Source organism: Penicillium citrinum, assembly GCF_028827155.1.
Source record: "Penicillium citrinum strain IBT 23319 chromosome Unknown utg000002l:1.0-3833315.0:1.0-3834789.0, whole genome shotgun sequence".
In the NCBI taxonomy this organism is placed as follows: domain Eukaryota; kingdom Fungi; phylum Ascomycota; class Eurotiomycetes; order Eurotiales; family Aspergillaceae; genus Penicillium; species Penicillium citrinum.
In genome coordinates this window covers 169,668-189,705 of record NW_026622687.1, presented here as the reverse complement: position 1 = coordinate 189,705, position 20,038 = coordinate 169,668, and the positions used below count along the sequence as shown (strand labels likewise).

Sequence of the window (20,038 nt, the reverse complement as noted above, 5' to 3'; positions counted from 1 at the left end):
GCCGCTTTGTTACTCGTGATCAGTGTAATCCTAAAATCTTTCAGTCCCATGAGTGTCTTCAATGTGTGCGCCATTGCCGCGAGCTCCGCAGAAAATGGATTTTGCTCTGTTCTCGCACTCAACGTGACAGACAAGGTCTTCAGTCTCACTTTCCGCTGGCGTGGTGGTTGTTTCTCGATCACCACTCCAAACCCGACCAGTTCATTCCGCGCCGAGCTGCTGAACGCGATCTGCATTGATCCGCCTGGTACAGTTGATCCCTCCGAGATGGGCTCATTATCCATTTGCACGCGTTCTTCCCATGGTGCCAGTGTAAAAGGGTTGATGGTTTCCAGTGACTCCATGTCGATGTTTTTCAGCGCGTCCGCCACTTGATAGAGTGGCGAGCGGTGGTATCTCCTGAATTTCCTGATCCGATCTGTGCTTCTGCGCAGAGGATTGGTTTCTGGCAGTGTGTGGAGGTCTGCCCACATCTTCACGGCTCGTCTCCAGAATCGGTGCCGTGCCGTGGCGATATGGGCCTCCGCCTCCGCTACGCTGGTCGCCACGGTGAGGAATGTGCCCACAATTGCTTGCGCTCCTACTCTTTGTACCCTGTTGATCGGTCCCATGTTTTGATTCTTGAAGGCGTGCATCCAGACGTTCGAGGCATAGTCCACCACTGGGGCTACTGTCGACGAGAACAGCTGCCGCGCTGTCGCTGGGGAGATACCTCGAAGTCGTCGAAGCTCCATCGCTGCCTCCAGGCCTTTGGACGCTGCCCTGGCAATATGTTCCTTGTACTTCAATCGCGTGTCCATCAGGACCCCGAGGATCTTAACCTTGTTCTTAGGCACGACCGTCTGTCCCTTGATAGTGAATGGCTCTTGATCTACTTTGCGAGCCTTGGGTGCGAAATGTATAATTGCCGTTTTGTCCGCTTCAAAAGTTGCCCCACTCCTCTTCTCCCAGTCGAGCGCTTCATTGACGATGGTCGTGATACCGTCCCGATTACTCTGCACAGTTGGTCCTGTCACCCACGCGGTAAAGTCATCCACGAACGCGATTGCTCCTCCTTGGCTGTCGATCTGTCTCTGTACGAGGTCGGCGTTGAAGAAAAGAAAAAGGATTGGAGACAGGGGCGAACCCTGAGGAAGTCCAGCCTGTGGCAGGTGCTGGACCTCAGAGATTTGCCCATTAACTTGAATGGACGCTGTCCGTTGGGAGCAGAACGCCTCAACCCAACCAAGAAGGTCTTCTGGTATTCCTCGCGCCTTCATTCTCTGGAGCAGTCGTTCTTTGCAGACCCCATTGTAGGCTCCTTTGACATCGAAGCTGATCAAACTCAGCACCCGTCGGCCGCGCCATGCTGTGTAAATCTGCTCCTGCAAAAGCAGGAGTGCCTGTTCCGCGGACCGCTGCTTTCGGGCCCCGAAGTGGCTGGTCGGGAGCAGGCCGTGGGTCTCCACTGCGTGCGAGATTCTTTCTGCTACCACCGATTCCAGGATCTTGCCCAATGTTGCGAGCAGTGAGATCGGCCTCCAAGCCTTGGCAATGGTGTAGTCTTCCTTGTTCGGTTTTCTCAGCGGGATGATCTTTGCGTGTCGCCACTGTTTCGGCAAAGTACCTTCTTCCAGTGATGCTTGGAAGAGATCAAGGACCCGGTGTTTGACCGTCGGCCAGGTCATCTTCCACACGATGGCCGGCAGGCCATCCTCACCTGGCGCCTTCCATGACTTCGTTGCGAGCAACTGTCGCTCTACCTCCTCCATAGTGATGGCCGGCATCTCTATAGGCGCTCTTTGTGGTCTCGTTCCTTCATCGTCAATGCTGTCGGGTAGCGGTGGGAAGAATTTGGTCAGAAGTTCTTCCGCCTGTTCCTCCTGATTGGTAGTAGATGTTCCATCTGCTTTGACGAGCTGCGGTACCTTCCCGAAGGCTGCGTCTTCACCTGCTTTCAGATACTTGGCCGCTTTCCAGATGTTGTCGTTGTCGGCCAGAAACTCGTCCCAGTGTTTCTTCTTTTGTTTCCGAATCGCGTCGTGGTATTGCTTCGCGGCGCTCGCGGCCATGTCCTCCAGCTGCGGCACCTTTCGCCCTGCCCGTCGCTCTGCACGGGCGTGGTTTCTCCAATGTGTATAGATTTGACGAAGTTGCGTCAGGTCCGCCGTCCACCATCGCTTTGCGTGCGGTGACGGTTTGGCCTTCGGTGTCAACGCACGAACCGCTTCCGATACCGCGCACATAAGCCGATCGGTCTTCTGCTGTACGGATCCTCCCACGGGGGTGACAGCTAGCGCTCTTGCGATTCTGACATTGATCTCCTTCCACGGTGCGTTCTTCAGAAGCAGCCGCTCCGTCTGCTTCGGAGCTGTCCAAGGAGCATCGAAGACCGTCTCAATGGTCCGGTGGTCTGAGCCGTGCTCTGCTCCATGTACCGCACATTTGATCATCGAGTCCGTCAAGTTTTCCGAGGCGAGAACGAGGTCGATCGTCGACTCGCAGTCCCCCGAATATCCTCCGCCGTGCCATGTCTTGGTGCCTCGTTTGAGCAGGCTGCTGAGTCCAAATTCATTCATGAGATCGATGATCGGATCCGCCTCGCCCTGTCTGGCCGAGAACACCTCGTCTCCTCCCCACAGTTGATCATGGCGGTTAAAGTCCCCCATGATCATGATCTCCACCACCGTTCCCGAGTCTCGTCGTACTTTAGTGATTGCTTTCCTGAGATGATCGCATGCGTCGTTCAACGCAGCGGCATCGCCTCCTTCCACATAAACCGATGCTATCAAGATCCGTCGCTCGGGAAGCCGAATGACGGCCGCCGCTAGGTCCGGGGACTCGATCCGCACTTGCTCCGCTTCCACCTCATTATTGACCCACAGCATGCTTCGGATCGCCCATCTCCCTTCCCTCCACGTGGAGGGAACCATCTTAGTCCATTTATGATGTCCCATCGGGGTGGTCAAGAGCCGGCCTTGAATCCTCCTCGCCTGGGGTTCCTGGATTGCTAGTGCCACTGCATTTCCAGTATCCTTGTCATTCATGAAGCTTTCATGCACTGCACCCTGTTTCCTCACATTCAGTTGCATCACTCGGAGCGTTTTATTCATTGTGTGGCGGGTAGAGCCTCCGACAAGACCTGCTGAACGATTCGTGAGGGCCCCCGCATGGAACGCACTTCAGAACTGTCTGGTCGCAGCTATTGTGGCGATGGCCTTCTACGGCGCACTTTGCGCATCTCTGTGCATTCTTGCACTGAAAAGCCTTGTGCCCAATCTCCTGGCAGTTGTAGCATTGCCTCGGTCGAGGTCGATGCTCGAAAGTGCTGGTCACGCCGGACTCTCCTCCAGCGTGGAAGAACCCGTCGGCTAGCAGTCTGCGTGCGTCACTGCCTTTAGTGAGGTAAACGACCATTGACCCGTATGCCTTTGCGCTCTCCTTCTTGCTAAGCCATGCGATTTTCGCTACGGTGGCTTCGTTTTCCTCACTGAAAGCGGCTGTTACTCCGGCACGGATCTCATCTTTGTCATCCAGCACTGCGGCTTTGTTAACGCTGTCGACTTTGATAGGATAAAGCTCATCCCGAAGGACCCGTGCTCCTGCGCCGATTTGTAATTCCGCCACTTTCTTGACCAGCTGATGTTCGGCTTCGTCGCGGCACGCTATTCGGATTCGGTTCGTATTCTTCGGATCCACAGTGACGGCGCGACAGCGCCAGTGCGTGTGGTCTGCCGTTGCTCGGATCTCTGTCTCGACAGCCGCCCGAATCGAGCCTGCAGACATTCTCTCGTTTTCGTTCTCTACCATCTTGGAGGTGTCGATTGTGCAATAGAGTGTTTCGGTGAACGTGGTTGGTGTTGTGTTTGATGTCGAGAGACTCCGTATATTGCTCGGGTGGCTGAGCGGGGGAGTGCGGGCGACATCTGCATAGGACGGGGAACCTGTAAGAGCGGGAGCACTGATTTCTTCACGTAAGGATTGGATCTCTCGGAGGATTTCATCGTGACCATTCTGGGTGCATGCTTCGGAGTTGCATTGCGATGTCGGGGTCCTATCTGTCAGGTTTTGTAGCTCGTGTCGGACCTCGGCGAGGGCAGCACCGAAGTCTGCTTTAGCCTTTAGTAGTTCTTCCTTGTGCAGCTCGTCTCGAAGTCTGATTTCTCTCCTAAGTTCGGCAATCTCTTTCACCAAATTGCTCACATCGAGGTCGTCGCTCTCGGTCGCGGAGTCATCCGAGTTTGCCCCATCAGGCTGAGACTCGGTTTCGGTTCTCTTCCTTTGCTGAGGTCGCGTCTTTCTCTGTTCATTGTCGATCTCTTGTTCTTGGGCATAGTTTCTTGGTGGTCTGGTGGTTCGTTTCGGTCTCAATCGCGGGGGTGAATTTTCCCCTTCGTCGCGGTCGGGCGGTTCAGGGGTTCGCATCGCGGCCCGTCCCGTCATTGCTCACCGTACAATAAATCGGTATTACAGCCACGTGGCTCTCCACAAATCGTATTCGGGGTCGATCAGGCGTCGTCTCAAAAGGATACAGTGATCAATGATGGATCTATTTTAATACAGCGAAATATTGATCGCGTAAGGATACCAAAAAATTGTATCGCTATGTAGTACCTTGGAGTGATACAGTATTTCCGAAATTCGGTGTCACCCCCGACACTCTCTCTTTGTTTCTGGAACCCTAATGCCAAGAAACACTAACTACTTATGGAAGAGGCTTGTTGAGCCTCATTGGTATTGAAAGCGGTTTGAAGATATACCGTAAATTACCGGACTATCATAATAGCGGGAGCCATGTTTATTACCTGTAAGGCGAGAGGCTACCACCGGACTGCCCCACGTTCACTTTCCCAATTCCCATCTGGGTTTCTTGGTTGGCACTTCCGCTGGTGGCAACGAAATATGGCTCCAAACTAGTTTCTCATACAAGAGCGTATTTATTTCCTGCTGGCTTCCTGGGGCCAAGCGAGCAGTGCGAATAGACTTGTAATGATTTTTTTTTTTCATACTTGCTTGAAGAAATCGACAGAATCATCCGTCACAGGAGTCTTATTCGTGGCGGCAAGGGGATTTCGATGAAAATCCAAAATCTCGGAGTACCTTTCTCACGTTAGTTGGATTCAAGATGCCATGTTGTGAAGTTTCAGTTAGCCTACATTAACGTTTTCCAAGAATCTCGTGAAAGGTCTGAGCTGAGAAATGACCAATCAAGCTGGTTATCAGATATTGGCTCATCTTCGGGATCGTGATAGGTTGTAACAAATGGATGAGACAAAGCATTTGCTGCCGTAATCCTTTTTTCCGGATCGAGCTCGAGCAGTCTTTCCAATATATCGATGGCTTGTGGCATTAATAGCCTGAAATATAATGGATGAATGATGGAATAAAGCGCTTACCTTGAGGATGTATATTTTGGAAGGTGGCCTTAAACGAGCGGGTTTTTGGGTCCGGAAGCGATTTGACGTGTTCCAAAGTCTATGACTGTAATCAGTATCCATTCCTCAGACTCTAGCCTTGAGGCTGACCATACATTTCTACTGTAAATCCTTCCCATGACTTCCTTAGGTGGCTTGCCCAGAAGTTCGGTGATCAGTGTGAATTGATGTACATGGTTCTCTCCAGGGAAAAGAATTCTGCCCAATATCATTTCTGCCACGATACAGCCGACACTCCAAAGGTCCACAGCAGAAGTGTATCTCTGCCAAATCAGCATGACTTCTGGCGCTCGGTAATGCCTTGTAGTGACGTAGCCAGTCATTTGGTGACTCTGTTCTCGAGCTAATCCAAAATCGCAAATTTTCAAGTCGCAGTTGTCATTGATCAGAATATTACCTGGCTTCAGGTCGCGGTGAAGAACACCAGCCGAATGTATGTATTTTAGACCTCGCTTGACAAATGAGTTTTGTTCGACTGAAGTATAGCTTTAAGATAACACACCAGGATCTGATACGTAAAAAACTGGGCGAATTCGACTTCGAGAGGCTTTGAGGTAGATTGCAAAAGTTGACGAAGATCCGTCATAAAACATTCTGTCACAACATACCTAAAAGGAAAATGGGATTAGTAACTCTTAGGTTGGAGAATGCTTGAAATTGGTCCAGTACAAGTCTTCAGATGGTGAGATGAAGATGTCTCTGAGGTTTATCAACTACAACAGTCAGTCTTTCTGTCCATCTCTAAGCTTTCAAATGATGCGTACATTATCGTGTCGCAATTTGCTCAACAAATGTACCTCGCGATACGTACGCTTGGCTAAATCCATTGAGCTAAACGGTTTACCAATCTTCTTGATAGCAACTGTTTGATTGGTAAATGAATCATTTGCAGAACTACCCATAAAATTTGTCAAGAATGTATCGCAGGTTTCGGGAAGGTGTTTGGTTATACCATATTACTCCGAAGGCACCAAGGCCTCGCAACTGTAAATCAGAATACCTTTCGGTAATCTGAAAGGATGTGCCCATAATTTGCTTGACTGTGAAAGTAGCCATTACTGCAAGCAAAAGACACTAGTCAATGGATTCAGGTTCAAATCAAAATGGACAGTAAAGAGATGGAAAAGTTTCTTTCGATAAATGCGGGGAGTGAAAAATGGGCCTATGTCGCGTTCGCTTTTCGAAGCTTCCCGGCTCTGTAACCAGCCCAATCACAGAGCGGGTTCGACCAACTTCATCACGGAGCTTGCGGGGTACTTTCTCCCTGTGTGGTCTCATTGGCGGAAAGGAGTCCGGAAGGTACCATCCCACAGTATTACAATACTAATGCTTACTGTCGACTTGGGCGATATTGTAAACATATCTGAGCATTGCTTTCGGCAGTTGAGGGAATTCAAGGCGAATATTGCATCCAATAGTCTAGACAGGTAAGTTTAGATGTACATAGAAATTCGAAAATAGTTTCCCCTTTGGACACACATCATGTTTCTCGAGTTTTACACGTTGCGAAGCTAAACCTGAATAGGACACATCTTCGAGATTATGGCCAATCATTTCCAAGGATAGTTTTTGGCTAGATTATTCCATTGTAAGAATCGTTTTAATTACACGCTGTGTGGAAAGTCTTAGTCTCTGCAGGGGAAAATTTTTTCGAATATTAGTTAATGAAACCTCAGGTATCAGTATTTCCGGAAGTCGGTGTCATCCTCTACAATCTTTCGTTGTTCCCTGAACCCTAAATGCCAAGATACATTAAACTACTTTCGAAGAAGTTACGTCAGCCTCGTATGTTTTATAACTGTACCGTAATTTACCGGATTATGGTTTAACAGGAGAGATGTTTATTACTGTAAGGTCTAAAAACTAAGTCCCTATCATTCGAAGGTTCTATTGGGAGCTTGCAATGTTTTCTGAACGAAACTGAAGATAACATCACTAAATTTCGGACCCGCCCAAGGTTGGCTTCTATGCCAGTGACATAGAGCCACTCTTTCAAGTTCTAATCACTTGAGATTGTAAAATTACAGGTTTTGAAGCTATATGTAATATATATGATGATATATACCCTCAGACAGTACCAGTAACAGAAATACCGAAGCACCAAAACCAGAAGCCCACCCCCCATGTTATAGGATAGTGTAATCCCGAGTTGGTCAATGTAGTATCCTCCCAAGATCCCCAATACTACAGTAGAAGAAATGGATGTATCGAGTCATGATATCACATGCTTCTCTGTAAAAAAGGTTGCAAATTCATAGTATGGGGGTTCAACAGCAACCCGTGGGACCGAAAAACGCCTCTTTGTCGTAGAGACCACATTCCATCTACCAATCTCCCTTTCATCATAGCTAGTATCTGAGCAGGGGGTGAAATAGAAAAGCAGTCACAAATGACTTCCCACTTTGCGCTAATCGTCCTCTTCTTCCTAACCATCCACCGTGTATCACCAGTCTATGCCTGTTTCACGTTTCAGACCCATTCGGCCTCGGTCCACAACTAATCAGGAAGGGCTGGTGGCTGCCGAATTCAAAAGTTCAACTATCGAAATAGAGACAAAGACTGAACGGAGATCATCAACCGCTTGCAGGGAATGTCAGCGTCGGCGGACAAAGGTAGGGAATTTGAGAACATACTACTTACCCTGGCCATTCATTATTGTTAATCCACAATTTAGTGTACCGGGGGAAATCAGTGCTCAGAATGCCAAAGGCGGAATTATATTTGCATATTCGATGCGGGTTCTGACAAACGACGCAAAAGCTATATAAAGAAAACAGAACAAGAACTCCTTTACTATCAGGAATTTGTGGAAAGCTTCTTTGAGGCAATCCGAACTTCCCATGATGATAAAGTCCAGCATATTATCGATATTGTGCGGTCGGGATCATCAATAGCCAGTGTGAGAACTGAGGTGGCTCTCATTCTTGCAGAAAATTGCTTTCTTCGAGATGCATAATATAGTATGCCTCGTAAATTGCCGTTCCATTGAGTTATGAACAAGTTGTTTAATCAACCGTGGCCTCTTAAATCCTCCAACCCCTTATAAATTATCGTCCAAGAATAGGCAGTAAATCGACATATCACTTCAAATACCCCGAAGTGTTTAGGTTTCTCATGGGTCAAAGTTGGTGAAGATCTACAAATCCAAGTGAGAACTGGGTGGTTCATTATAGGATGGGAGTACTTTACAAGTCATTTTGCTTTGGCGTGTTTGACACCCGAGGAAAACTTTGGCCAAGATTCGAGGTGCATAGGATCTGGCCTGGAAGATACGCTGTATTAATAGGCTGATTTTCTGCCAAATGAAAGCTTCCGATAAAGGGGATCAGTGCGTCCTCTATCAGAATTTCATAAGCATGATTGATGGCAGGGTTCAATTCTTCGGGACTTGGTGGAAAACCCGTCACATCAATGATACCGAGTAAAGCATCCTGGATATAACTTGGTAGATTAATTGCATTTAGGGACCCTGGGAATATCTAGGTGGCTATGAGACGCTTCCACTGCTTGGTGACGAATGTAGGGTCCTGGACTATATTGTGATTGTCGATAGAAGCTGAGTACACGCCATATGCGTGACGATAGTTTTTGGCTTCAGAGATAAAGTCTAACTAGTGTCTCAATACAAAGATTCTGAGTGAGGAAATCCAGAAGAGCATTGAATGTGTATGGTCGGGGTGATTGGTCGGACAGAATATCCTCCAAAGTGATACGTTAAGGAGGTATATCACTCAAAGGGATTCGGTTGTGATCAAAACTCTTAGACGAGGTGAGGGCCATGATGCCTGAGCACGTGGAGTATATTTTGCGTCTAGCTCGGCAAACTCATAGATGAAAACACGCAATAGGTCATATAAGAACACAAGCAAACCAAAAAGCCAAAGGACGATTATTAATAAATCTTGTTCCAGACCCACATAGATCGATTGTTTACACCACAGCAGACTTCGGGAGAAAGTCTAATGATTCAAGACCTACAATTGGTAATCCTCGTCAAGTTCCAGGGCTCCACTTGCATGTGGTAACACGGTGACACATTCCTGCAAAGTACAGACAGTGTGAGGATGTCACAAGACTTGATGAGGTTATAACTCACGAGTTGAGAGCCATTCTTTCTATTCTGAAGCCCCCGTCTCCCGATATTTTGACCACAGTGTGAGTTTTCGCTGGATGATGACGTCGATGAGACGTTGAACTCACTCTAGAACTCAGCCATCCCTTTGATATGCAGGAAAGGTATCTTGGTAGTTAGTAAGTTAACCAGAAGAGGCATCCAATAGCTTTTGGTGGAAAGCCGAGAGAGATTTTATAATAATCATTGGGACGTAACGACCAACTGCATGTATATGTGCGTGGTAGTCAAAGAGAGCTCATTACGCGTAGCAAAATATGGACAGCTTTATGTGATTAGGGATCGAAAAGGCATTTGTACAGTCTCTATAGGCGAGATCCACTACTGTCTAGAGTTCTTTGGTATGTTTGTTCTTTCTCAAAGTTCCTGCAAGACTGATGTATCATTCATACGCCATTAAGCACGTGTCATGTAACGTGGCGGCGAAACAGAAAGTAATCGTAAGAAACCGGGAATTTAATATTCCGAACCTGGACCCAAAAAGGCTTGGCGTTTCTTGGCATATAGGGTTTGGGGAACAATAAATGACTGTAGGTGGTGACACCTATTTCCGGAAATACTGTATGTACAAAAAGACTCAAGTACCAGAAGGGGAGAGGAGATAACCTTCGAAGTGGCTGCCACTTAACCCAATAAGCAAAATGGATCGCGGTAACGATCCAAGTGAGAACATGCATACAACAATCGTGGAGGCAGTGTTGCAAGGATATGTAGATTGTGTTTAATACATGGTTGAGCAATACGATGGATAGCAGTCGTGATCGGATTATTTTCGTTCACGTGCCACTTGCTCTTTGTGATTAAGCGGGATCGTAACTGGGTCGACGTGCAACGATCAATTGGCTGTCGAGTACAACACCCCGTAGAATTCTGTTCCATCCTACCGCGGTAGGTTGGGTGACAGATGCTCCCGCAACCCCATCCGGCCACCCATCATGAAATCGAGCTTGTTCAGACCGATACGGAGATGGCACCAGCAGCTGAAGATTTCCATCCCGAGCCGGCTATCTATAAAAGCCCCCGTACGGGTTTATCTTGCGACAACCTGACTATTACGCGTCAAGTCCAATATTTTCGTGCTTCGCGATCTGTTCCATGGCGAGCTATCGAGTTCCTCCCCCCACCACCAGCTTTATCGATATGGATACCTCGGTACGCTCCCTTGTTGATGCATGGGCCAATGGATGGAGGACTTGATTGACCATGATTAGGAAATACTGCGCACCATTGCAACCCTGAACTCGCGCTGTGTTCGGTCCGAGAAGATCATCGCAAAGTATGAACACGAGCTGACCACAGCTCGCCAATTGCACGCACAGACAAGCGCTGAACTAGACGAGACGGTCAAAGTGGCTGAGTTACTCTACGATGTCAACCGAAGACTCGGCTCCGTCACGGACTACCTGCTGAAGCAGCATGGAATGGCGTTGAGTGATAGCGAGCCCAAATCCATCGAGGTTTTGATCAACGCGTTAGTGACGCAAGCCGAAGAGGAGCCATCAAAGCCCGCAAAAGATGGCGGGGCCACTGCGACAGGCGACGATGGTCAACCGTCTGGCCCGGAAACTGTAGCTGCGTGACGCTCAGAATCGCAGTCTCTACAATCGCTTACCTATACGCCGGAGGGATGAACAATTCAGATACTCCAGGGGATCCCGGTTCCATTGCTAGTATACGTTTTAGAATTTGCTTAATCCACTTGACACTGCCTTATTTCCTCTCCCTCCAAACTCCAAAAAAGAATCTCTACCCACCGTTTTCTTCATAGAAGTAGACCCTGCCTTCTGTAGATTTTCAGCACTGGTGGATTGTTTTCATCAACCGGCTTAGGCCCTTTCGAGATTAAAACCCGAATCCCATCTTGTTCCTTCCAAGAAGATCCTAACGTCGAGCTGTCATAGCAATCCGTAGGCGATTTTAACCATAATGAGCACCAGTCTGCATGACCCACAAAGTCCAGAGGAGCCGCAGAGCCTTACACGGAAGCTCCATTCAGTGTTAGCGGAACCACTGCCCATCTCGATGGAGCGGGAGGAACACCGTATCTCCCATATCGGCCTCCTTCCCTCTGCGTTACCAGAGGAATACATTCCAAGAGACCGTGCGAAAAGATCCCAAGCACCCTCTCCAGAGGACTTTTCTCGCACCCCACTCGATCTACCACCCAACGCCCGACAGGTCAGTTGCCAGTCTTTCCTTCGAGCAGCGCTTCTCTCAAACTGACAAAGGACCAAGGGGATTCATGGACCACGCAAAAAGGGCATGGATGGTGTTCGGGACACATTTCATTTTATGCGAGGCCTAATTACTCGGCTATCTTGCTTCCACGAGTGATGGTGCCCACACGCAGTCGTTTGGGAGGAACTGAGGAAGACAAGTCACTATTATTATGTACACACTCAGCATTAGCACCACCTTTCATTTGGGGCTAACGGAATCCTATCGTTTAATGAAATGCAGAGTCGTTGGCTTTCCCGTTTGATGCGCTGATGCCCACCCCAGACCTTTTTTCAAACACCTAGCTAGTGTAATCCTGAGATATAGGACAGTCTGTCGCCGGGCCAAACGCGTGACAGCGAAGACGTTCGGCCTTGACGACTGATATATTTCCTGCATTCTGAACACAGCAAGCGGTTCAATAGCCGAGATGGAAAGCTTTGCGGATTGGTTTTGCAGGACAGGAAAAGCTCGGTGCTTGCGATGGCACGGCTGTCGGCTGGAATCTCATGCGGACAAGGGCCTCCTGCTCGGATCGCGATGCATTGAGGATGAAGACGTGGGTCGACAATGGTTGTAGGCAGCATGATATCATGAGAGATGTGGCTTCCGGCCACGATCAGCTTCTGGGTTGTCAAATTCTGTCCGCATGCCATGGTAATACAAACAGATCGATAAACAGAACCAAAAAATCTAGGAAGAGGTGATACTTAAACGGTCGCGCTGCCATCCAATTGCGAGTAATTGCTGTCGTTGATTATTCCGTGACTTGCGAGTCTGGTACCCAACACGGCGTACGCAGCCTCTTCTCCTAGTAAGTATACATGAAAGAAAAGCTATAGCTACATCGCGGTCTCGACGCTTCCACATGGTGACCATCTCTCGAATATGCAATATTGAGTAGTGGAACTCAAGAGAAATGGATGGTTAGTGATCCTACTATTCCTCTACGTAGGACGACGCCGGTGAGGAAAAGCGAGACCTTCCTTGGCCGAATTCTACACTGCCCCCTGCCTTCCTCAGCAACTGTGTGCCTTCCAGGGCCTTCACGGCCGCACCTATCCCATGCCTGGCCCACTCCAGCTCGCTCTGTAGTTCATAGGCTGACGACCTGCACTCCTCAAGTTCCTCCTGGCGATCCCGCATCTCTGCTTGCCACTGTCGACCTTGGCTTTCCAGCTCCTCCACTTGGGCCCGGGTGCCTTCAAGCTCAAAGGCAAGGTTAAAATTTTCATCCTCGAGCTGTTTGATCTTGTCCGTGAAGGATGCCGAAGCTGGCTCCGGGGTGTGGGACTACAGTGTCGACCGTTATTGCCTTCCATACCGGGAGACAAAGGCATACTATTTCAAACCCTAATCACATGCTACACTAAGCCGAGTTTGGTTAGCCTGGTATTAAAAACCTGTTACAGGTTTACGCGGTAACAAGGACGAAAGTATACAACCGTGCACTCATGTACTGCTACATGTCCGAAAATAACCACTTCCCTATATCCAAAAATAAACACCTTGTCCCCAACGTACAACCCTTTCCCGAAAGGCCCCTCTCCCCAAAACACCATGGCGACTTTTTTTTTTTTCACACTTCTCCCAACCCAGCAACTGCGGTTCACCAAACCACTGACAAAATGGCAAGAAACATCGAGTCCTGGCAACGTAAGATGATTATTCATATGATATGCTGCAAAAACAGACTTAGTACATCGCAAATGGCAAAGCTAGCGCAGTGCAGTGAGCGCTCTATCGCTAACATCCGCAAGAACTCTGTGAGTTTGATCTGAATATTTCTACAAATTTCAAGCGAATTATATTGAAGGCGTTTGAGAAGTACGACTTGAATAAGATTACAGTTTGTGTGTCCTATTCATGCGATCTAACAACCGCTTAGGATGGGAAATCATATCCTTTCTATGATCCTATTGTACTCGCAAACTAGAAAGCTTCCAAGGCTCAATTATAGGAAACTTTGCAAACACGCAAGATTACCATAATCTTGGTCAGCCATGAATGCTGCCAACACTCAAGTCTGAACTTGTAAACTCTTCTTTCAGACGATCTTTAAACAAGGATGAACTCCCCATAGGCATCTGGAAGGTACAGCTTTTCGTCCCCCAGCTTTGGCCATGAGTCTCCTGATCCACTCGGCTCCTTTGCCCGGACCAGCTTTCGCAGCGTACTTCGAAACCCCATACCGCCTCCTCCCTTTCCTTGAGCTGAGGTAGCAGTCTGGTAGTTGCAAAAAAACTCACCCAACTGGCTGCCAGAGAACTCCGTTTCTGGCCCGGACACATAGCCAACCCTTGCATAAAACCCTCTAGGCAATTCGGCTGGCCTCCGAAGCAGCAATGCATACAGCCTTTTCCCCTTCGAATCCGAATCCGAATCCTTCAAATTCGTAAGCACAGGGAGAACGACAATCCTCATTGTGTTCCGATCCACCATGGGCTCGTCGACAAACGCGATAACTGGTTTTACTCCATCGACCTCAACCTCGTACACCGTCGCAGGAGCCTCATAATCTTCTTCTGGCATGTGATATATGTTTTTGATTAGGGTTCCTCGCTTGAGAAATCCTTTTATCCGGACCTGGCCGTCCAATACAGCGCCTGTGCCATTGTTGTTATAGGCTTCTTCTCCCACGGAAACCGGCGTAACATTGACTGCTTTCAGATCAAGGTGATAGACCTTGCTGGTAAAGTCAACGGCCATGCCAGTGGCGACGTTTCCGGTGACGGACGCCCATGACCAGCTAGGTGCACCGCCGTCGGGCGGCCGGTAAGTGAACTCATCCTCGATCGACTCATCACCGAGGGTAAACCACATCAGCTCGTCGACGAACCTGGACCGCCATAACCCCGCGACATATTCGTCTTGGAGGATGGCCCGCATGCGACTGGCGAGCCCGCTGAAGGCGATTAGCCGGTCCGAGTAACGAGTGAACCGCATTATGCTGTACACCGAGATCCAGCGATTCCACAGCATGTACGCATAGTCCATTACTGTCTTCAAGCGTTCTCCTTTGTGAACACTGCAACTGTCTCTAGGATACCAGCCGTAGTGGTAACGCTGATAGACCTCTGGATCGGTGATCTTGACTCCCGTGAATATATTGCGGAGGGACTTTGGCAGACCTGTTGGATACTTCTCGCATGCGTCTAACTCCCTGCATTCCCAGAGTAGCTGGTGCCGGCCATAGTGGAGGGCGCGTGGCGGTAGGATGCGTTCCTGCAGGACCCAGCCTCGCTGATTTAGAGGCGCGCTCGTCATCTCTGTCTGCCACATCTCGTCTTGCAGTATGATGAATCGATCGTTCGTGGCGTTAACCCATTGCGATTCAACGATGCAGAGTGCGAGGTGCTTCGGATCGCGTGATCGGAAGAGCCCCTCGTGGCTGTTTTGAGAAGCGGTGGCCATGATGTTGAGCCTGCTGTTGCTATAGACATCTTCCATCGACGCGGCTTCGGCTCGCCAGTCGGCTACAGAGTCTTGGATGATGCAGAGCGAGTCAATCCACAGGTAGGGTATTGAGAACCGACGGCAGACGGCAATTGCCTCTACAAAGGTTTTTGGCAGTAGCTTGAGAGAGATGCCCTGCTGGAACGTATCGAGCGTTGAAGACTCAAGTTTGAGGATATTTGCATTGCCCCAAGAGTGGCTGAGTGTTGAGTAGCAATCTATTCCCTTCTTTTCGACCTTCGTAGTAACCAGCCGGATAACCCCTGGGTCGTCTTCAGAGAGACTAAGGAGTCTTGAAGGTAGATAGTGACCACTTGAGGTACACATAGTATGCATGGAAAGGCATTCTCGATACCATCTGAATGCTTGGGCCCATGCTGCGTCTGAAGCTGTGCTATCACCCACGAACAGAGAGTTATTCTCCATTGGTCCATCATAGACTAAGAAAATGTTACAAGTAATTCATTCAGCCAAACCCAGTACATATTTGCTTAGCCAACATACTATGCGGTGGAAGGACTTCGAGGTCCAACTCCAAGCGGTCTTCGATGAACTCGTTGTACACGTCATCAAGCGCAAGGTTGAGGTCATATCCACCGCCCTCTCGGCGTCCCAAAGCCCAATACGAAAACTTATTCGACGTGGACAACCCTGAGAATATCTCTAGGCACGCTGCTCCTATTAAAGATTGGAACTCATAACAGATGGGGCAACCCGAGTCCGAGGCCTTGAGAAAGGACTGCAGAGAGGGCTGGTGGCCCTGGGAGGTCCATTGGGAGGTCTGGCCATCGGATGTTGTCGAGTCGGCGGTCAGCATCTGCCGGCCGCGAAATATTTTCTGGCAGGCTTCACACAACATACTCCGTCCGTTGCTGTCGATCGGCATGTCGGATTGGAAATGGCAGAAGGTCTAAATCGGGCGATACAAAGGCGGGCAGTTCAACCAAGCTTCTAGAGAATTCCTTAACCAAAACAGAGGAAGTCAACAAGACCGGACACCACACTGCAGGAGGCCTATGTATAGAGTATATGATATCGAACCCTTAAATACCACTCCAGGATGACAAAAATAAGTGGCGTGTACACCTGATTCGACTTAAGATGTGTGCTGAGGGGACCCGTGCCTGAAAGTGAGTGCACTGTATTTCGCACGGACAAACATTGTGAAGTGAAGGCAAACACTGAACCTGAGCCCTACTGTAATCATACGATGGATAAGGAGCGGGGGATGCCAAAATTGGCGCTCTGCATTACGGCTGAATGCAGGGCGAGCGAGCAGGCGAGGTGTCCAAAAAGAGGACAGACACGTGTCTTCAGCGAAGGTTCAGAAAAAGAAACGACACTCTTCATTGTAGTACATACATATGGGTACAATGCTATGTATTATTACACTGTATGTACCAAATTTGTAATTTACGGTAAATCCGTATTGGGTTAGCTTATCATGTGATTAGGGTTTGAAACACTATCTCTCTCTGTTAATATGGAAGGCAATAACGGTCGACACTGTACATGTTCGAGTCAGAATCCGTTTTGTGCGCAATCTGCCCGCAGTCCGGCTCAGGCTACTCACCTCGACGCTCGATGTCGTGTCCGCATGTCGGGTATCCCGCTGGCGCGGTGCCACCGCTTCGATCATCGACCCCAGGTGTTGCTGGATCTCTTGGTAAAGACCCACCGAGCCATTGCCGAGATTGGTGTCAAGAAGGTATTCCTTGCCTGGCATCACAGACCATGCGTAGTCGCTGTCCGTGGAGGGCTGTAAACGCACGTCTTGAGGTGCCACCGTTATGCCCAATCGTTCATCTGGCGAGATCAATCAGCTTCCCGTAGCAATTTCCTCGATGGGATACACCCGTACAGATATGGGCAGTAAGAGCCTCGCGGCACTGCTGTCGCGCTCGCGCGCGCCTTTGATTACTTGTCAGGTTCATCTTGTTCAGTGGTCAAGTGCAGGAATTGCCTGAGGTAGTTATGTGAGGCCATATGGTCCTTAAAAAGTACGTTCGGGTGGTTGTGCCTGGAAATGTCATGTCAGAACGAGCCAATGGATACATTTTTGCTGGGCGAATTCATCACATCGCCCCACGTCGGATTAATCCATCAATTTGAGTCTTATCCCGTAATCGCCGATCGTCGTACAACGAGCTGGAACGGCTTCAGGCAATCACAATTTGTCTCCATCATGAACGCAAACGTTGAACAGGGCCAAATCTTCGATGCCTATTATTTGTCTTATCGCGAATGTGCGCTCCTGCATACTGTCCGTGTTATTAGAAGACCTTCCGGGCACATTCACGAAATCGCCTTGACCAATCCACAGCGAGTCTCTTTCTCTATCCTAGTGTGGCTACCAGTATATTACCGCAGACCTTTCATTGGGCCTATAACGTCAAGTTGCGGTTCGCTGTAATGTGTGCCTTTCCTAGTACAGCGACTATCATCGTTACCGTAAGCCCGCATTCAATTGTACGACGCATTTTGACGGGGACAATCTTAAGACCCTAAATTGGTCAAAATGATTTCGGGAATACTTCTGTAGCTAGCAAAAATTTCATATCTATATACCTTGACGATTGGATATGGCTTCATAAGTTTGGGACCAGGATCCTGCATTATCATATCGTCATTACCCAGCAAATATACGACTTCTGACAACTCTGGCAGACCCATGGCACATCTGTGGTGAACGTAATCGGTAGGTAATGGTTATTAGACGGGAGCTGTAGTTTAATCGCTGTGACATGTCATAGAAATCCTGACAAACGTCGTATATCATGCTTGGGCTTCCTCAACGGCCCCTAGAAGAAGACGTGCGATATCGATATCTTTCCACGAGGCTGCGACGACCTGGAACTCCCACGGTTGCGCTTGTTTCATGGCTTCCAAACGGTACAGATCCTCCTCAGATATATCCACCGCGGGATCGATAGATGTAGCTGCTTTCCATCGCCGCCAAGGTGAAGAACGCCTATATTTGGTAACGACTTTTGCTTTAGCGAATGATCCTGACATAGCAGCCCCCGACGAGTAAACTTTGCGTGCGTGAACTTGGATATCCTTTTTCGCTTTTAACACTTGAAAGAGCTGATTGGGGTTTTTCTCTTCTGGAACGATGAAGGATATAAAAGCCCTTTGCCAGTGATCGTAAAGCTTGCCTCCATCTCCTCTTGTGCGTTCACGCACATATGGTTGGCTGGAAAACGTGAATATGTGACGGTCATGTAGTTTCAACAAGGAAGGCACGAGAAAAAATGTCTCATCGTCTAGTGGACCGCACCAATAGGGGGATGATGAGATTTCGCCTTGAAGAAGCTTTTTATTCAACTCGATTAGAGCAGAAAAACTAGTGGAGGTGTTCCAAGACATAGTAAAATATTGGCATTAGGCTTGGTATCCGCATGCGAACGACACACTGAAGTCTAAGTACTAGAGTACGTGACTCGAATATTCTACAGTCGGGAGCGACATCTGCTTTTACATTGACAAGTACTCCCTCAGGCCACACGGCCAAGGTCTAAGCGCCGCTCATCGGTTGACCGGTCCATAATACAGAAGTTGAGGGCTACCGTAGCATACCACATCGGTTCAATTCAGTGGTCATATAGAGAGGGGCCAATTACGTCGGAAATGAGGTCGTCAACATACCGGCTCCAAACCTGATGGCACGCCTTCCATCGCGTATCATGCCTCCGGTTCACACACTCTCTATATGTATAGCCCTATCCTTTCCTTCCCGTCCTTGACAAGGCACTCTGTCGAAGCTGAGGGCATCCTTTCTCACCAGCAGTCATCAGCAGACCCAGGGCCGAGCGACATAGAAGTCCCTTCCTCCCCTCTGGAAGGATAAATACCGCTGGATGATCGGCTCCATCGCTGTTATCCACTTCTTCTTGGTCCTCCATTCGCAAATGGCCCGGCTTTCCAACAGGCATAGGCGCCACCCGCGGGGACCAGACATGCATCCTCTGCTGGAGCCGTCTAGCCATGCCCTTCCAGGGCCACAAATCGTGAAACCGACGTCTCCCCCGCGATGCCGGGGCTCCCCCGACCGTTCCCAGAGCCCAATCTCGCGTCCCAAGAGCCGCATCACCCTGCGACTAACGGGGCATCGGCGGCAGAGGCCACATCAAGCGGACAGACGGTGGATCGCCCCGGCTCCACTGGTCGATCTGTCCGGGCACTCTGACCCGGAGGATGCCATAGTGATCGAAAAAGACCGTGAAGACTGGCTGCGACGGCTGCGACCGAGGCCCCACCGCGAGCCCGCACCAGTGCGAGCAAAATGTAGCAAGTCAAAGAGACAGTAGTGCTAGCGTGCACCAGTGGCCCAGTCGCAGCAGCGCTTAAGAATTCTGCAGGCACTGCTGCGTCATTCATTCAGTGATTGAGTTTGCGAATCAACATAACCATCGGTGGTTTTTTCAAATTTATTTTTATTTTGGCATTTCTATGTAGCTAGCTCACATTAACTCAAGGAAATTAGCTTTGAATGCTACTAAATGAGTTTTGTATACCGTACTATTCTAGTTTGACCTTCAAGTGAATACGTCGTACGGTCTGAATAAACTCATATGGCCCATTTACTAGCATAGAAGCACATCACGTACAGCGGACAGGAACTTTATGTTGCATCCTCCAACGAAAGTAATATGCCTAGCCCACCGGTAGGGCTAAGGTAGAGTCTCAGTGTAAACCGGCGTACTATATGATCAATCCTTTGTTATGAGATGAGAAGTTCGTCGGCTTAGTGATTTTCCATGCGGAATACTTGAGTTTACCCGCTCACCTTCCATTCAAAACCTGCTCAAAGTTGCCC

The 20,038-nt window shown here is 49.0% G+C and overlaps 10 protein-coding genes across 10 annotated transcripts; 3 read left to right on the top strand and 7 right to left on the bottom strand.

The window, feature by feature from the left end:
* Positions 1–3,367: 3,367 nt before the first annotated feature.
* On the bottom strand, positions 3,368–4,422 carry N7469_001944 (uncharacterized protein; the record flags this gene model as incomplete). Its single annotated transcript, XM_056640864.1, has 2 exons — positions 3,368–3,374; positions 3,401–4,422. The coding sequence occupies 2 exons, from the start codon at positions 4,420–4,422 to the stop codon at positions 3,368–3,370; spliced, it is 1,029 nt and encodes a 342-aa protein (XP_056503358.1).
* A 4,177-nt stretch (positions 4,423–8,599) lies between these two features.
* N7469_001943 (uncharacterized protein) lies at positions 8,600–9,025 on the bottom strand (the record flags this gene model as incomplete). The annotated part of the gene is made up of 2 exons (XM_056640863.1): positions 8,600–8,883; positions 8,911–9,025. Coding segments are annotated over 2 exons (399 nt in total), but the record flags the coding sequence as incomplete, so codon positions are not given.
* A 1,661-nt stretch (positions 9,026–10,686) lies between these two features.
* Positions 10,687–11,126, top strand: N7469_001942 (uncharacterized protein; the record flags this gene model as incomplete). The annotated part of the gene is made up of 2 exons (XM_056640862.1): positions 10,687–10,698; positions 10,758–11,126. 2 exons carry the CDS (start codon positions 10,687–10,689, stop codon positions 11,124–11,126), a joined length of 381 nt encoding a protein of 126 aa, XP_056503356.1.
* Positions 11,127–11,472: 346 nt separating this feature from the next.
* On the top strand, positions 11,473–11,769 carry N7469_001941 (uncharacterized protein; the record flags this gene model as incomplete). Its single annotated transcript, XM_056640861.1, has 1 exon — positions 11,473–11,769. The coding sequence occupies one exon, from the start codon at positions 11,473–11,475 to the stop codon at positions 11,767–11,769; it is 297 nt and encodes a 98-aa protein (XP_056503355.1).
* A 933-nt stretch (positions 11,770–12,702) lies between these two features.
* Positions 12,703–13,325, bottom strand: N7469_001940 (uncharacterized protein; the record flags this gene model as incomplete). The annotated part of the gene is made up of 2 exons (XM_056640860.1): positions 12,703–13,056; positions 13,272–13,325. 2 exons carry the CDS (start codon positions 13,323–13,325, stop codon positions 12,703–12,705), a joined length of 408 nt encoding a protein of 135 aa, XP_056503354.1.
* Positions 13,326–13,821: 496 nt separating this feature from the next.
* Positions 13,822–16,105, bottom strand: N7469_001939 (HET domain-containing protein; the record flags this gene model as incomplete). Its single annotated transcript, XM_056640859.1, has 2 exons — positions 13,822–15,659; positions 15,724–16,105. The coding sequence occupies 2 exons, from the start codon at positions 16,103–16,105 to the stop codon at positions 13,822–13,824; spliced, it is 2,220 nt and encodes a 739-aa protein (XP_056503353.1).
* Positions 16,106–16,702: 597 nt separating this feature from the next.
* Positions 16,703–16,984, top strand: N7469_001938 (uncharacterized protein; the record flags this gene model as incomplete). The annotated part of the gene is made up of 1 exon (XM_056640858.1): positions 16,703–16,984. The coding sequence occupies one exon, from the start codon at positions 16,703–16,705 to the stop codon at positions 16,982–16,984; it is 282 nt and encodes a 93-aa protein (XP_056503352.1).
* Positions 16,985–17,994: 1,010 nt separating this feature from the next.
* N7469_001937 (uncharacterized protein) lies at positions 17,995–18,588 on the bottom strand (the record flags this gene model as incomplete). Its single annotated transcript, XM_056640857.1, has 1 exon — positions 17,995–18,588. The coding sequence occupies one exon, from the start codon at positions 18,586–18,588 to the stop codon at positions 17,995–17,997; it is 594 nt and encodes a 197-aa protein (XP_056503351.1).
* A 353-nt stretch (positions 18,589–18,941) lies between these two features.
* N7469_001936 (uncharacterized protein) lies at positions 18,942–19,208 on the bottom strand (the record flags this gene model as incomplete). The annotated part of the gene is made up of 1 exon (XM_056640856.1): positions 18,942–19,208. One exon carries the CDS (start codon positions 19,206–19,208, stop codon positions 18,942–18,944), a length of 267 nt encoding a protein of 88 aa, XP_056503350.1.
* Positions 19,209–19,308: 100 nt separating this feature from the next.
* N7469_001935 (uncharacterized protein) lies at positions 19,309–19,599 on the bottom strand (the record flags this gene model as incomplete). The annotated part of the gene is made up of 1 exon (XM_056640855.1): positions 19,309–19,599. The coding sequence occupies one exon, from the start codon at positions 19,597–19,599 to the stop codon at positions 19,309–19,311; it is 291 nt and encodes a 96-aa protein (XP_056503349.1).
* Positions 19,600–20,038: the final 439 nt, after the last annotated feature.